At 51.3% G+C, this 16,112-nt stretch overlaps 6 protein-coding genes across 6 annotated transcripts; 4 read left to right on the forward strand and 2 right to left on the reverse strand.

Moving 5' to 3' along the window:
* Positions 1-146: 146 nt before the first annotated feature.
* Positions 147-2,599, reverse strand: FIBRA_04970 (uncharacterized protein; the record flags this gene model as incomplete). Its single annotated transcript, XM_012326751.1, has 13 exons — positions 147-188; positions 246-376; positions 429-533; positions 586-683; positions 746-1,010; positions 1,061-1,087; positions 1,144-1,263; positions 1,317-1,538; positions 1,593-1,629; positions 1,678-1,698; positions 1,750-1,841; positions 1,900-1,960; positions 2,012-2,599. The coding sequence occupies 13 exons, from the start codon at positions 2,597-2,599 to the stop codon at positions 147-149; spliced, it is 1,809 nt and encodes a 602-aa protein (XP_012182141.1).
* Positions 2,600-2,989: 390 nt separating this feature from the next.
* On the forward strand, positions 2,990-6,416 carry FIBRA_04971 (uncharacterized protein; the record flags this gene model as incomplete). Its single annotated transcript, XM_012326752.1, has 6 exons — positions 2,990-3,656; positions 3,707-4,165; positions 4,221-4,304; positions 4,363-5,070; positions 5,142-5,271; positions 5,333-6,416. 6 exons carry the CDS (start codon positions 2,990-2,992, stop codon positions 6,414-6,416), a joined length of 3,132 nt encoding a protein of 1,043 aa, XP_012182142.1.
* A 190-nt stretch (positions 6,417-6,606) lies between these two features.
* FIBRA_04972 (uncharacterized protein) lies at positions 6,607-7,665 on the forward strand (the record flags this gene model as incomplete). The annotated part of the gene is made up of 4 exons (XM_012326753.1): positions 6,607-7,189; positions 7,245-7,336; positions 7,391-7,490; positions 7,547-7,665. The coding sequence occupies 4 exons, from the start codon at positions 6,607-6,609 to the stop codon at positions 7,663-7,665; spliced, it is 894 nt and encodes a 297-aa protein (XP_012182143.1).
* A 274-nt stretch (positions 7,666-7,939) lies between these two features.
* FIBRA_04973 (uncharacterized protein) lies at positions 7,940-10,753 on the reverse strand (the record flags this gene model as incomplete). Its single annotated transcript, XM_012326754.1, has 12 exons — positions 7,940-8,337; positions 8,402-8,787; positions 8,848-8,977; positions 9,032-9,161; positions 9,230-9,387; positions 9,437-9,743; positions 9,800-9,809; positions 9,865-10,008; positions 10,073-10,214; positions 10,343-10,363; positions 10,421-10,463; positions 10,523-10,753. 12 exons carry the CDS (start codon positions 10,751-10,753, stop codon positions 7,940-7,942), a joined length of 2,100 nt encoding a protein of 699 aa, XP_012182144.1.
* A 1,350-nt stretch (positions 10,754-12,103) lies between these two features.
* On the forward strand, positions 12,104-14,357 carry FIBRA_04974 (uncharacterized protein; the record flags this gene model as incomplete). Its single annotated transcript, XM_012326755.1, has 11 exons — positions 12,104-12,331; positions 12,399-12,538; positions 12,597-12,624; positions 12,697-12,883; positions 12,937-13,035; positions 13,087-13,211; positions 13,266-13,407; positions 13,473-13,728; positions 13,783-13,845; positions 13,902-14,184; positions 14,241-14,357. The coding sequence occupies 11 exons, from the start codon at positions 12,104-12,106 to the stop codon at positions 14,355-14,357; spliced, it is 1,668 nt and encodes a 555-aa protein (XP_012182145.1).
* Positions 14,358-14,797: 440 nt separating this feature from the next.
* FIBRA_04975 (uncharacterized protein) lies at positions 14,798-15,967 on the forward strand (the record flags this gene model as incomplete). The annotated part of the gene is made up of 1 exon (XM_012326756.1): positions 14,798-15,967. One exon carries the CDS (start codon positions 14,798-14,800, stop codon positions 15,965-15,967), a length of 1,170 nt encoding a protein of 389 aa, XP_012182146.1.
* Between the last annotated feature and the right edge of the window lie 145 nt (positions 15,968-16,112).

Here is a 16,112-nt window from a genome sequence, read left to right on the forward strand (position 1 = left end):
GACGACATATCAGAAGAAAACAGTTCTTCGACAAGGAAAGAGGAACAACTTTGTAATCCTCCTCTGACAATGAAGATAGGGATGTATCTCTAGAGCAATGTTATAGACTGTATCGTAGATCCAACTGTCAATAATCTGGGCCCCTTTTAGTCGTCCCTCTTCTTAGGCTCTGGAGGGTTTGGGTATAACTGGATGCAAAATCGGATTAACAGGCAGAAACTAGATGGGACGCGCTATCCACTAACCTTGCTGGGGTTCATGATGTTTAACGGATCGATAGCACGTTTGATCGTCCTCATAAGCTCGACCGTATCTTCACCGAGCTCCTGCACAAGGTATTCCTTCTTGCCCACACCTACGCCATGCTCGCCCGTACCTAAAGAACCGACGTCAGGATACAATCGCCGACGTTTGACATTAATACATACACGTCCCGTCAAGTCTAATTGCACGCTCCACCAATCGATGCACAGCGTCCGTGACGACTTCGAGTTCTTTGTCGTCTTTGAAGAGAAGCAGAGCATGGAAATTACCTGCATACCATTCAGTTGTGCAATCTTATTTGAATCCACGCATAGCGCGTACCATCCCCGACATGGCCGACGATGGTTGACTGTAGCTTCTGCTCTACGAGGTCCTTCTTTGTCTCATACACAAGTTGAGGAAGGCGAGAGGGTGGGACACTGCGGCAGCCGTGCTATTAGTACCAGATACACGAAGCCCGTGTCCTAGCACGAAAACTGACCATACGTCAGTCGTCCAGCATCGCGCTCCGGGCACACTACCGAGAGTGCTGATGAGAGCATATTTCCTGCTCTCCCACAGTTCACTCGCCTCTTCGTCCGTCTGAGCAAATTCGAAATTAGTGCTTCCATGTCGCCGAACAGCTTCCTGTACAGCTCGCGCAGTTGCGGTGATAGCGGCTTCGTCGCCTTGGATCTTGAAGAATAACGTGTCGCTAACTGGCAGGTTCCTCGACACCTCCCCGGCAGTGTTTATGGCAGCCATCACTGCGAAGAGTATTAGGGATATTCAATATACAAGGCGAAACATATCTTACTATTATCGTCAAGTAGCTCTACACATTCTGCGAATGCACGAGATCAGTACTTAGCAGTGAACTGTGTTTAAAGGTGTTCGTACGGAGGTGAGGACCATGAGGACTATTGAGTATCTCTTGGACTGCACCAACCGCGCGTTCAACATCGGGAAATTGTGCCATAGCAACTTTAGTGGGTATCACTGGGGCCAGGCGCAAAGTGGCTTTGCGACATGTCAGAACCCGCGCCATAATGAGCGAATGCGCAACAGTATACCTTCAGTCACTATTCCAAGCGTTCCCTCGGCGCCAATGAACAACTTGGTCGTATCAAAGCCGGCGGCGGACTTGCGTGCTCTCCGACGTGTCTTGATGACTTTCCCGTTAGGTAGCACAGCCGTCTGAACATCGGTAAGCTCAATCACACGGCTAATATGAAATGGACGTGCAATGTTTAAAAACCATTCGCCCTTCGCGGTCCCGTATCGGACAGCGTTCGCTTATTGGAGCATTAGCTCTTTCTGCTGACTTACTGGTTCAATCGGCCACTCACTTCCCGAACAGCCCGTTCCAATCATTCCTCCGATTGTCTACTCCCATGAATGTCTGCAAGTATCGAGGGGAAGAACTGTACATACCGCCCCAGGTCCTGGATCAAGCTGTTGAACAATTTGAAAACGTCTCAATTTCCCTCGGGGGTGTCTACTCACAGGAAAGAACAGTGGGATTCCTTTGTCCTTCAGAGTTTGGTTGATTGTTTCCCACTGAACTCCAGATTGGCATACTAGGTCGCCATCATCCTCTAGAATATTCCAAAAGCGATAAATTGATTTGTCAGAGTGCGGTATACTGAGACGTACCATGAATTTCGATGATCTGATCCATTCCGGACATATCTAGACATATGTCTCCAGTCGAGAGCTAGTGAGATCGCTGTCAGACGTCGGACGTTGGTTAGTGGGAGTGACATACCCCGGAGAAATGGCCCTCTAGACTGGTTGCACCACTGTAGGGTACAATGGGCACCCTGAATTTACGTGCAATGTTCACCACCTTCACGACGTCGTCCGTGCTTCGCGGTCGTACCACGACGGAATGTGGAGAAGTAGGATGATACGAATTGTCAGAGTGCCCATACGTCTGCACAACGTCTGGGTTAGTATCAACAGCACCCTCTCTTGGGAGAGCCTTGCGCAATTCGGCGATAGCCTGTTGTATCTCCTCTCTCGACGCATACTGAGACGGGCTGGGGGGCTCCGGTAGCGAGCGATCTTTTGTGGTTTTCGGCGTGCGTTTCGGGAGAGTATTATCACCATGCACCACATTCGCGCCGTCTAGATAAACGGGACTCTTGTTCTGAACATAGTATCCAAGAGCGAGCGCAGAGATAGCTCCGACGACAAATCCCTGCACGCTTCTACTGAGGGGGGACGCAGAGTGACTCGTGGGATGAGTCGATACATAGCGTGCAAGAGGCCTGCATGTCGCATCGCACGGCCTGAGTAAACGACCAGACGCAGAATGGCCAATGCAACGCGTCGCTCGCAGCATAGAGGACATGTTGAGTGGGAAATTGCAGCCAAGGGTGACCTAATGACGTGAATGGGACCGTGCTAGTGACGCCAAATAACGCCGACACCAGTAACGAACTCAGTATATAAAAGCCCCACTGTCGGGCTCGCCAGAAAAGAGAATAAACGGAGCTGCGTCACATTACGGAGGCTCGCTGGCATGTCCGAGTCGATTGCGCCGCCTTAGACTTGCGATTCGCAATGTCGTGGATAAGCACGTGAGCACGACTCCGACGGATCGTTTCCTTCTCGTTTGCCTTAGATTTGCCTACATATTCTCATCCCGAACGAGGTTCCTTTGCTTCAAGCTGGTCTGTCGCTTGGCCGACTCTCTGACCGTTCCTCTGCGACACCGAAACTTCTGCGGGTTATAACACGCATGTCGGCCGAATTTCACGACTCTGCGATCGAGCAAATTCGGGTCATTATAACGCGTCTGCAATCTCCTGTACCAGATGCGACGACCCTCTATCAGCTCCTTGCCGCCCCTCTCGCGTATCTGAACCTCCTTCCGCCAAAATTCAGAGGATACAACGAATCTCCTCTCATCGCAGGTTCCTTTATCATATCGCGCCACCTTCCTCCTTTGCAGCGCGCTCTACTCGAACATGTTCTCCCAACGTGGGAGGCATCACTCGTAGAGGGGGACACTTGGGCCCTCGCCGAACAGTATTTCTGTCCTGATTCCATTTCCTTTGCGTCGTCCGCAGCCGGCCAGGTCGCGGTCCATGCGTACTCAAGTATTCTTTCTCTACCTTTCACAGATGTATCACTTCGCTTGCTGGACAAACTCAGCCGATCATATCCCATAGATGTGTTGCACTCGGTGGTATATTCTATTGATGGTAGGAAGGGATCGTCTGGCAAGCAGATCATTACTTGGGAGGACTGCGTCCGAAATGTTGCGGCCATCCCGGCCAAGGCCTCTAACATGATGGGAGGAGGGACTGTGATCCCGTCGTCTCTTGAGCAGGGAACTTACCTCAAAAATCTCAGTGTACGATGCGAGTGCCTGATATATGCATTGTCTCGGAGTCCATCTCGAGGTTTGTACTAGGCCTCTAGATGCGCACATGCTTATGTATTTTGCGAATAGAATATGTTTCATCTATCGTCTATCTTCTCACTAAGCTAGTCAACATCGGCCTTTTCACCCATTCGCGGCTTGCATCTCTGTCACAGCCTGCATTCTTTGAGGTCACATTGCCTGTTGTTCGGACACGACTGTCTTATCCAGATGAATCGTATGCAGAATTTTGGCAACAAATCATATTATCTCTCCCGTCTTACCAGACACGCCACTCCATAATACTATCTCTTTTATCATCGTTAGCGGAAATATCTCCGTCCCTTGATACTTCAACATCTGCTCGCTCGCTCGTAAAACGCGAAGCGCAGCTTTTAAAGGGCTTGCTGGGACGATTGGATACTGATAATGGTGAGGTATTAGATGCCTTCAGTGCCATAGCCCTAGGTCGAGAGTGGAGCGAAGGTCGCGCACGAATCTTTGCATGTTGGGCCGCCGGGGCTGAGAGCAGTACAGCAGACATCGAAGGTAATGTGTATACTAATACATTTACCAGTTTCACATCTCTCAAGATTTCTTATAGGGTTAGAGTCGGTGCTGTCCAGGGTGGTTGACATGTGGACCAGTCCGGAGCATATCAAGCATTCTCTCCTCTCGCGGCACCATTGTGAGTATTTTCGCCAGCCACATTCTACTCTAGAAACAGATCTTGATCCACCATGTAGATATCACGGCTCTCCTCCTGCTGACACTGAATTCCTTCCGGCCGATAGAAAGTCGACATTGCCAAAAATTAGCTCTCTCACCGCCATTCATCACCTCTATCTCCACGTATATCTCCCACCTCGATCCCTCTGTCCGCCGCTGCGGAATGCTCGTAGGGGAGGAAGTAGCAAGTGGAGCCGGCAAAAAGCTGGACTTCGGTGATTGGGACGGCGAGGATCAGGGAAAAGTCTGGTGTCGCCAGCTTAGACTGCTAATTTCAGAACGCGATGCAGACGCAGAAACTATCAGCTTCGAGTCCGACGCAAAGGGCGCCACGCCAGATCAAAATACGAGTGATGAGCACGATGCTGCAGATCAGGCCCCAGTGCACTCCGGAACGTCCGGTCATCCGCCGAGACTAGCAGTTATGGAGGATGTACAATACGACTCAGACGATTCCCTCACGGGCTATGCCTCTACACCGTCGTCATCCCGGTCTTCCTCGCCTACCCCTTCTGAACTTGCCGAGATAGAGAAGGATCCGACTCTGCGCGTTGGACAAAAGAAAATTCCGCGCCCAGTATATCTCGCTCAGCTCGGGCAATTGGTTCGTAGTACATCGGGTCTGCGAACAGAAGGAGAAGAAATGCAGGTCGAAAAGATCGAGATGGCACTTGAAGTGGCTGAGGAGCTGATCCGTAGGAAGCGAGCCTATGGTAGCGAACTTGGTGAGAATTCTCTCTGAATCTTAATTTTATCCATTCAGAGTACTAGGGCGTCCTAAATATGCTGCCTGCAGAAGAGAATGCTATCAACCTTGTTCACGGATTCATCGGTCTCCAAGACAATTACGAGATTGCCGACTTCGACGAGAGGCGACAGGCAGCATTGAATGCGTTGGTGGCCTGTTGCCCGCGTAAAGCAGCTCCGTAAGTTACGCTTGTTTCCGTTACTATTCAAAATCTGACACAACCCCATCATTCCTACTAGGACTCTTATCGAGGAATTCTTCAGAAACCAATACTCGACAACTCAACGTTACGTGATGTTAAATGCTCTCGCGGTGGGTACAGGCGAGCTTGCCTCAATCTCATTTGGGACATCCTCTACGGCACGACCCCTACCAGCGAACCGGATAAGCTTCCCCAGCAGACAGCTTCCCCCCGCTCAACACAAAAAATATATAACTGGCGGGGACCACACCAATGCACACAACCCTGTGCAAAAGTTCCTCGAAGATATCAGTCGCGACGCACTCGACAAGGGACAAGAAGCCACCGCCGACAAGGTACCACAGTTCGTGCGCGAACGTCAGCTTCGCATCCGGCAGCCTGCCAAAGTGACCGAGGTGAAACCCAGCGGCTCTGCGCTCACTCGGCTGGGAACGCAAGCTCAGCCTAAATCCACGACATTTACCGAGGTCGCGGCAGAGTTCTTCATATGCCCCCTGATCAATCGCTTCTGGTTGTTCCTCCGAGACGAACAAACGCGCGAGGAGCGCACCATGCGCCAGCCCGCCCTCCATCAGTACAAAGGCGCGGGGACAGGTCTCATCCTCAATGCTGTGGTGCTGTCGCGATTCTTAAGTACGCTTACGGTATTGGTCCATGCGGCAAGAAACGCACGAGAATGGCTTGCGATCGTCGCTCCGGATTCGCTGGAATTGGCGGTGACCATTGGTACTCGTCCGGTCTCAATGGCTGAGGGTGAAGACGAAGATGAAGACGAAGACACCGAGAGCTCACCTGAAAAAAGCAGCAATGCGGGGACGAGACGGAGGGGAAAAGAGGCGGCTGTGCTGACTGCTGCGCTTGAGCTGGCATTGATCGTGCTGGACGGATGCTTGGATCTTGATGGGGGACGTTCTCTTGGACTGGAACATACTGCACTGTTGCTCGGTGCTGGACAGTGGGCCGGAGAGGTGTTCTCGAGATTGGACAAGGGTTCCCGGGTGCTCGGAGAAGGTGGAATACACGAGGTTAAGCTGAGGAGAGCGGCAGCTGGTGTTGTGCTCAAGGTTGATGAGTTGACCTCGAAATGGAGGCGGTCTATGGTTGATGTAGGGTCATTCTAACCGCCTTTCGCAGGTGTGACATCTTTCTGTACATGCCATCTGTCATGCAAATGGAAGTTCTGAGCATAGGCCCTATCTTATATTTGCTGATTTGTAGCTGCCTTATAGCAGCAGCCAACGTGATCATGCTGTTAGAGCAACGATGTGCAGGTCGCGTGAGAGTGGCTTGTATGTCTTTCAGAATTCCTTCATGAAAAGTGAATACATAGTCATATATTCTGCGGTGCATTCCGTATCTATAGCGAGTCGGAGTCGGAGCCGCTCGAGAGAACTCCTCCCCTCATACGGCCCTAAAGAGTCGGTACTTCAAGCTTCAAGCTCGACTCCCGGGATCTCGGTTAGTGCGCGATACTATCGAGGCCGTCTGTCAGAAACTCCCCCGGATGCGGGGGAGTGTTGGGCGCTTACGGCTCGCGCCGCGTCCGAGCTCGGCAGGAACGGTGCACGTGATACGCGTTCTACCCCTTCACCAGTTGCAGTCGAAATCGACTCTCACCGCCTTGGACTGTTTCGGACGCAACAACAGCACCCTTCCTTCCCCTGGATTTCTAGTGCTACAACGATTATGACGGACAGCTTTGCAGTGGCTGCAACGCCTCAAGCGCATGCTGCGGACGTTGAGTTTCTTGTGCGGCGTGGAATGACGAAAGGCTACCAGGTCCTGTCTCTGCTTGCTCCCCCGCTGTATGCTACGTTTGCCCTCTCACGGTATGGGCGGTCCCAATTTTCTGTCAATCGCCTTCTGCGTGCCACATGGGTAGGTGGCTCTGTGGGTAAGCCATAGGATTTAGGCGCTAGGTTCCAACTTCACCGGGACGTGGTACACAGGCATTGTCGGCGGAGGGGCGTTTGAATACGTGAGATCAGCGTACTCAAACCCGGAAAAGATAAGGGCTCGTCGGATTCTTTATGCGTATGATGTATGCTTCTCCACACTCGCACTGTCCAGACAGTCAAATTATTATTTCCTGCAGACATCTTCAATACGAGCCGATGACCATTCTACTATCGGTGGCGCGCTCTTCGCTGTCCTTACTCCAGCTATGCTCTGGAAACGAGCCAATATTGCGAATTGTGAGGGTTGACAATACTGCAACTCCCTATATGCACGTTTAACTCCTCTGGTTTAGTGATTCTAGGTGGTGCTGGCATGGGATCTGCTGTCGGTCTCCTCACTCATTATACAAGAACCGTTTCTGGAGATCCACCACCAGTCGTTCGAGTACCAGATGTACCCGTGCCTGAATGAGAATGACACATGACAACTACTCCAATTCGCAACGGCTCTCGAGTCGCTACACTCCTTGGTGCCTTTCCAGGGCCGGTAGTGGAAACAATAGGATAGCAGTACTTACGAGTGGTATTCACGTTTCCATCTCTTGGACGGTCGTGCATATAGGAACACTGGGCCCTCTCCACGGACATGAAGGTTTTCGTCGCGAAAAGGGATCAAACTACTGTACAATAGCAGCTGTCTCGTGTCTGTGTTGTTCAGACTCTAATGCTGACGGGAGCAAACGGAGCTACTTCCTTCCTTCGTCTTTGAGCCTGCCATCGACGACAGGATGAATCTCAATCAAATCCTCTTCCTCTTTTACATTCCCCGTCGGACCATCTGATTTCGCTTCAATGATCGTGCCTCTTCTCAAGGTTCTGCCATCAAATTGGTCTACCTCGCTCATGTGTTCACGACCAGTGACGCTGATATGATCGCGGTAGTGTCCTCGAGTCCACCGTAATGCAACCTTTGCTGCGTGTCGCAATTTGCTGTTGAGACTCGTGGAGGAATGATGCGGCTGAGGTTTGGGCCGTCGTCCGTAGCGTTCCTGTCGTGCTTTCTCGCGCGAGATAAGGTGTTGGGTGTCAGGATGGAGAGTGTCCATATCCTTAATCCGTGACATGCGGTTCACATAGCGGCAGCCTAGACGTCAGCACATTTAGTTTGTCAGTATGCACGTCTTTGCGCGTCGAGATACATAACATACCCAGCAAATACTTGCGGACAATTTGACTCATCATTTGTCCACTCTCGTCGTCCACGAGATAGCGCTGTCCATTGAGGGCCCCAAAGCCGTCATGACCCTGCGCCATATATTCACGGGTGATGATCCGATATTTGCGCCCCTCACGAGTACGTGCTACAACTTCTCCGTCGGCAAGGGCTCGCGAGGGGGTTGAGGCACCACTGGTCGCAGATTTGTTGGATTGCAAGCTGGTCATTGAGGTAGACGGCGAAGGGGAAGGAGAAGCTGATCGACTAACACTAACGCTACCCGAAGGCTCTTGGAGGAGCCACACTCCAAGAACTCGTTGTCCAGGAGGGCGTCTGGAATCCCACGAGACACGGAAGCCAGAAATAACGGGGAAGCGACTGGAGAGTCGCATGACATCAGTATGCCTCGCTCAAAAATGTGTCAAGGTCAGTACCAACCCTTCCTGTGCAGGCCAAGTCGATAGTGATTGCTCGAGCGCATCCCAAATCGACTCTCCATCTAATTCTAGCGCAACGACGGGATCTTCAAATGGTAATATTTCCAGGATATCCCCAAGTATGATATTCCCTGTATAGCCCATTATGATCCACAATGGAACATAGAAGTAGGGCAGCTACATACCGGGACTATAAACTGAATCACCGCGGAGGGTGCCTGCACAGATGAATACGCCGTCTGAGCCCCCTGCCATCATAGGCGCCTCGTCGTAGGCGTGTCGCAAGACGTCTGCAAACCAATTAGCTGATGCGGTCTACGAGTTGCGTGTATGCAATAAGCACAAGTTTCAGACCGTGAACGTAGAGGAAGATATGCACTTACCTCCTGTGTGCGGATGAGGGTAGAGCGGAGGTCCAATTCAACAGCAGTCTTGCAAACAGGCGCCTTCAATGCATCTGAAACAGACGAGAGAATATCCTTGAGCAGTTCAGCGATCCGTGGGTTCTTCTTGGACCCGGGCTGCGTGGAGTGGCGCTTTCCTGGGATAATTCAGGATTCTACCCAGAAGACCCGAAATGACATACATACCAGTAATTTTCCTGATCACCTTCCGGCGCACACTACCAGGAGGAGTATCGGCCAGCTCGAGGGTAAACTCGCTGAGGTCTCGGAAGTCGCATCCGCTCTTAACCACGAGTACGTCACCTTCATCGGCTTCCGCACCTAATACAGGCTCGGTGATGTCGTATCCTTCCCATGCAGTCACCCCGTGTGAGACGAAGTAAAGGTGATCATGTCCTCCCAGAATGAGATCGACTCCATGTTCTGATTCAATCGGATTGGCTTCCTGGGCGAATGGGGAGCTTGCCTTGATAGCTTTAGCGAGGGCTACATCCTGGAGGAAGGGGTGAATTTTGGACGGTGTGTATATACAGGAGCAGAAAGATATACATTTGGGACTCTAGAGAACAGCCCAGTCAGCGTGAAATAACTTTAGCATACACGCAAATAGTTACCTGGCATGAGTAAGAGCAATTACAATGTCGCACTTGTGCTCACCCTTGGGATCGCGGAGGCGTTTTGATAACCCAATACTGGCTTGGGCCATATCTTTATATTGGAAATTCTCCGGCCAGGAAGAGACCGTGCCGATCCATTCCCTGTGGGGCACGTAAAGCACGGTCACCCCTGCTTATGTGCGCCGTATAGACGGTCCCTACATACTTCTCGACGAGCCCGATCACGCCGACTCGAACACCTGACCGTTCTAACACTTGGAATTCATGTACATGTTCGGGAACGCGGGAAGTCTTGGAGTCTATAATATTGCTGAGGAGCCAAGGCTGTAAAGATCTGTCCGTCAACGCTGTCACGCATTCAGCGAGAATCCTACAAATTTTGTATCCTTTATCAATTCAGAAAAATGTGGATACCCTGGTCTCCCCATCACACGCATCAGCAGATGCATCTGTTACGATCCAATGGTAGACCTACCAAAGTCGAAATCATGATTTCCTAACAGTCCGTGGCCTAAGTTAAGCAGTCATGGAAGGAAAATTAAAGATAGCGAACCTGTCATGGCGACGTCTGGGGCGATTGCGTTCAATACAGGAACCTACAAAGTGCCGCATTGACGGTTGGACAAGCACCCTCCAGAAAGACTCTGTTGCGAACCATATGACTGCCCCGCGTCACAGAGCTCTCCATGGAAGGCGAGAAGATGTCTCCAGAGAAAAGGACCAGACCGTCCCGCTTTCCGTCGACTCTCATGGGCCACTGATCGCGCACATCATCTAGCATGGCCGCCCATTGAGTCACATCAATGGTTTCTGGTGAATTTGGAGACAACTTGAATGGCTGAACACGGTAAACATCGTTGAAATGGAGAATAGAGAGACTTGACATATTGGCACGGTGTGCGTCGACGACCTTGGGCTAGTGGCGACGAGTGACTTCGGACTCCGTGAGAGGCTGCGGTCCCAGTTGTATCTGATGTGATCGATCCATTCACACGGTTCCAGTTGTGTCGTTTGTAAGTTGGTACAGCGCGATCGCACCGTGCATACATTTATATTCCCTCACCCGGTCTTGATCACTAGGACAGGAAGCCTTCCGCTGGTTGTCGAACTCGAACAGCAGCGCACAACCAGTGCAATCAATGGGTATCACGCCATAACGTTCGGGCATACTAATCACGGCCTCTGAACCAATTGCACCCGGGCCCCGGACCTCATGGAAAGCAGCCGCTCTTGGTTTTGCGGGAAGGCTGAGGTCAAGGACTGGTCGAGACTGAAGCTCCGAAGCCGTACGTGGTTTCTCCACGGTGTAATTCTGTCTCTTCACTCGGCTTTGATCACTAGGATTAGGTTCCCCACTGCTTGTTGACCTCGAACAGCAGCACATAAGCAGCACTCGAGCAGCCCAATCGAAGAGTCTCATGATATGACGCTCAGGCATATCACAGCCTCTGGGCCAATTGCACCCGGACCCTCCCGGACCTCATGGAAAGCAGCCGCTCTTGGTTTTGCGGGAAGGCTGAGGTCGGGGACTGGTCGAGACTGAAGCTCTGAAGCCGTGTGCGATAGCTCCATGCATATCATCTCGTCTCTTTACTCGGCTTTGATTAATAGGACAAGGTTCCCCACTGCTTTTCAGCTTCGAACAGCAACATCACAAGCAGCATTCAAGCAGCCCAACCGAAGGGTGTAATGGCATGACGCTCAGGCATATCACAGCCCTGGAGCTAATTGCACCCGAACCTCCTGGAAAGCAGCCGCTTTGATTTTTGCGGGAAGGCTGAGGTCGAGGACTGGTTGAGACTGGAGCCGTGCAACCGGCGAAGAGATCCTCAAACAGTTGCGCATTTTTAGTCGTCCCCGCCGGGCAGTGGGAGCAATGAAATTGGAATGAGAACAATGGAGACCGCTATGATGGTGATGTTATAAATTTTGGTTTTCGCGTGGTGCCTGCGAATCCTTAGTTACAATGCATTCGTGGATGCTTGGAAAAACACAAAAATGAAGATCATAGGGGTGGATGTATTTGGATGGTCACGCAGGGTGAGGTAAGTAACCCTGATATTTTCTGTTTTTCGTTTTTTTTTTCTGGGAGCGCAGATCAAACTTCTGGCTAGTATGATGGATGTGATACACTCCGAGTCCCCTGCGGGCAGACTGATTTCATATCTGGGATTACATACTGACCGTTGGTCGTATAAAGCCCGATGATGAGTGTCGCCCCCATCTCACGTACCCCATGTCAGACCCTCAGCCGGCGACGCTTCACGATATCGAGACCGGCACCGGTCCTAGCTCGGATACAAAGAATACCAACTCAGTCTATTCCGCTCTCGTTGTTCATGAAGAGAAAGAATATCCAGGAAGTGGAACTCTTGAGGATCCGTATGTGGTAGACTGGAAGAAAGCCGATCCGGAGAATCCATTCAATTGGTCAAAGCGACGGAAATGGGTTATAACATCTCACGTATGATATGCTACCCGTGAAATCAGGAAACTTGTCTGCTGATCGACTACACCCAAACTTCACGCAGCTCGCATATGCCACTTGGGTTGCATCCTTTTGCAGCAGCTCCTACAGTGCTGGCCTGACTTATACCGCTATGGATCTGCATCTCACGACAGAAGTAGCTATCCTAGGCGTGTCATTGTACATCCTTGGCTTTACGGTTGGGTATGCCGTCCGCGTGTTCCCTTTAACTGTTCTCGCCTTGATAGCTTCCGTTTTCTAGTCCTCTCTTCTGGGCCCCAATGAGTGAGGTGAGTATCACCAGTATCACATACTAGCTGTATGACATTCTGATCTGCTAAATTATGTCAGATGTACGGCAGAGTGAGCTGGATGATCAGGCATTTCAGTTGATTCGCAAATTTGCTAACGGCGAATCCATCTGCAAGCGAAATATCTTCATTGGGACATTCACCGCCTTCACCCTTTTACACTTGGGTGGCAGCCTTTGCAAGAACACTGCAACACTATTGGCAACTCGTATGCTAGCGGGAATGTTTGGCGTGTCGCGTGAGCTCTACCGCCCACGAATCCAACTATGTGTGGTTTACCGTGACCTTCAGCGTTCACAAACTCAAGCGCAGCTATGTCTGACATGTGGATACCTCGCGAGCGAGGCTTTCCAGGATCACTATATGCATGTGCGATCTTTTTGGGTCCAGGTAAGGCGGCTGCTTTCAGAATGAGTTACGTACTGATCTGTTGTACCCCAGTCATTGGCCCAGTTATTGGCGGATGGGTGGCAATGTCTTACCTTGGGTGGCGATTTAACTTCTGGATCATGTTCATCCTCTCTGGCGTCACTACTATCGGATTTGTCGTGATCGAACCAGAGACAGTGAGTCCACGCGTGGAACGCTTAGCGTAGTTGCTTACTGACATAGCTATCTAGTACGCGCCAGTTCTACTACGCAGGCGCGCAGAGAGATTGCGCAGAGGGTCCGGAAATAACGCCGTGTACATATCAAAGTATGATGTTGGACACTCGCGCAAGCGCATAGACATCTTTCGAAAAAATATGGTACGCCCATTCGGTGAGCAGTCAAACGCATGAAACAAGGTGCCGAATCGATTTGCTCATATCGTCATCCCCACTTAGTATTTCTTGCAACCGAGCCAATCGTTCTCCTCCTTGCGATATACGGATCTATCGCATACGCTATCCTATACGCCTTCTTTGCCGCTTTCCCGATCGTATTCCAGGAACAGCGAGGATGGTCATCTGGTCTCGGCGGGCTAGCCTTCATCGGGGTCGGCGTTGGAACCACGCTTGGTTTATGCTTGACTCCCATACAGAATAGAATGTATCAGGCTGCCGCGGCTCGTAGTCCTACCGGCCGAGCTGCGCCTGAACAGTGAGTGCTCTTCGCAACTCGTCCGGGATTTACGTTTAGATGTAACATCTGTAGACGGTTATATGCGCCCATGTTTGGTGCCATCTGTTTGCCTATCGGGATGTTTTGGTTTGCATGGTGCGTCGATCTAACACTCTCCCACCCCATTCAACATATAGTGATTTATATGATAGGACGAGTTCACCGCATATTTTCTGGCTTAGTCCAATACTTGCGGGCGTGCCATTCGGGATTGGAGTGGCCTTAGTTTTGTTCGGCGCGACGCAATACCTCGTGGACGGATACCAGATATATGCGGCGAGCGCTCTGGCAGCGACAGTAGTGCTGCGATCTGTGGTTGCGGCGGTGTTTCCCCTTATCATACCCACCATGTATAAGAACCTTGGGGACGGCTGGGCTTGCAGCGTCTTTGCGTTCTTGGTGACAGCCTGCATGCCTATACCCTTTTTGTTCTACGTATGTCATCCTGCGTATTCGTCAATCCCCCAGCTGACGGGTTACGCGTTTGACAGAAATACGGCCCCTGGCTGCGGAAACACTCCAAGTGGGCTGTACAAGATGCTACTGCGCCCAGTATGAGCGTTGTTCCCCCTCCAGGTACTTCTGCGAAAGAAAAATCCTCGAATTAGTCAGTGGGAGGTGGTCTTCGTAACCTACAGTATCATATTCGTCTTGTAACTTACATAGGAACTTGCGTTCTTTAAAATAGAATCTATATATTTAGATAAGAACTGATTATGATTCATGCCTATATATAGTCAACAACGGAGACTAAATCGAATCATTTAGTGCGAACTACAGGACCTGCCATAAAGGGCAGTCACCGGTTGCGCGGTCACGCGCACATGCTCCGGCTGACGGGTGGTTGAACGCGTCGAGCTCGGATCCATTTCCTACCGCGTTAATTCTCTCGTGTCATCTAACATCGCTTTCGCTCTCGCCGCTTTCTTGTTTATCATCACGACAAGACCCTATGCTGGTCTCCTCACTCTCCTTTAACTCGATTGCATCATCCATCTTGCCCTGCGCACCCCCGCCATCCCACGACTGTTCAATGCAACAAGTAGTCATGCCGAACGTGTTTGTCATCCCCCCGGAGGAGGAGCAGGAAGAGAATCCCCCCTGGTGCTATTTTGATGCGAGCGAGGCTGCACAGGGTGCTCATGCTACGGAGCCGGACATCGAGGCTCTGGACACGGCTCTGCACTTTCATCAACAGGTAGACAACCGTGCGCCAGCCTTCCATCGTTCGCTTCAGAACGATTCACAGGACACAGTGGTTCTTCCCAGGAGAGGGTCTCTGACTTATGTGAGGGAGGCCGCTATGACAGGCGCAGAAGAGGATGTGAAGCGCAAAACGTTCGACGAGGAGATTGTCGAAGTGGTCAAAGTCCGGCGGAATGAGGGCAGAGAGAACATTTCGAAGCCACAGGCAGATACGATAAAGAAGTCCAAGACGTTCAAGGCTCGAGCTACACAGGCATTCAAGTCTATCAAGAACGTTGGCAAGGGCGTTCGCCCCCCTGTTTCCTCTGTCAGCGCGAGCACTTGTGTCTCCGGAGAAAACGCCCGGGTGTCGGAGGATGCCAGGTTTCGAGAAACACTCCCTCGCCCATCCTCGCCCAACCTTACTCGCCGCCGGTCTCTCGTTCTCTCGCAGCTTTTCACCTTCTCCAACAGTAGCCGTCCTATGTCTGCAGAACCCGACTCCCCGACATCACCGGTCGCATCGTCCTCAAGCACGCTGCCTCTTCGACATAGCATGCAGACTTTGCCCAGCGCGACTTCACCTTTGAAATCGCAGTCGCAGTCGCATGCTCGACGCCTCCACCCATCTCCTTCTCTGGAGGATTGCGCAGATCCACCGTCGCACAGCACAGGAGATCACTCTCTTCCGAAATCAAGCCTATCCAAGCGGAAATCCTTCCGTAAGCGTATCTCTGTGCTGGAGCTCCAGAAACTTTTCTCCGTCTCAAACCCACCAGCCTCTGCCACGTCGGTCCAGGACTCGCGATCATCCATTGCTGACACGTTCGCAACTGCAGAGTCAGACCCCCACACCCTCCCGTCGTCGAGATCCTCATCCTCGGCGTCGTCCATTTCGTCGTATGCATACGTCTCCGAAGACTTGTCGCCGCCGTTTGAGCTCGACGCTTGCATATCCGACCCGGACTTAGAAGAGATGAGACTTGACTCATTACATTTCGATTCATTGCATTTTGACCCCGAGGATTTCTGATGCTTTCACCTGAAATATAGTGCTCTGAATATTTATGGACATAACGCTTGCTGTATACCGTTGATGTTTCACGACATATTTGTCTCTCATTCATACCATGCCATTGCTACATTGGTCCAATTTTTAGGGTCTTTTGCACGTCTAT

This window comes from Fibroporia radiculosa, assembly GCF_000313525.1.
Source record: "Fibroporia radiculosa TFFH 294 genomic supercontigs, scaffold3721, whole genome shotgun sequence".
Lineage (NCBI taxonomy): Eukaryota > Fungi > Basidiomycota > Agaricomycetes > Polyporales > Fibroporiaceae > Fibroporia > Fibroporia radiculosa.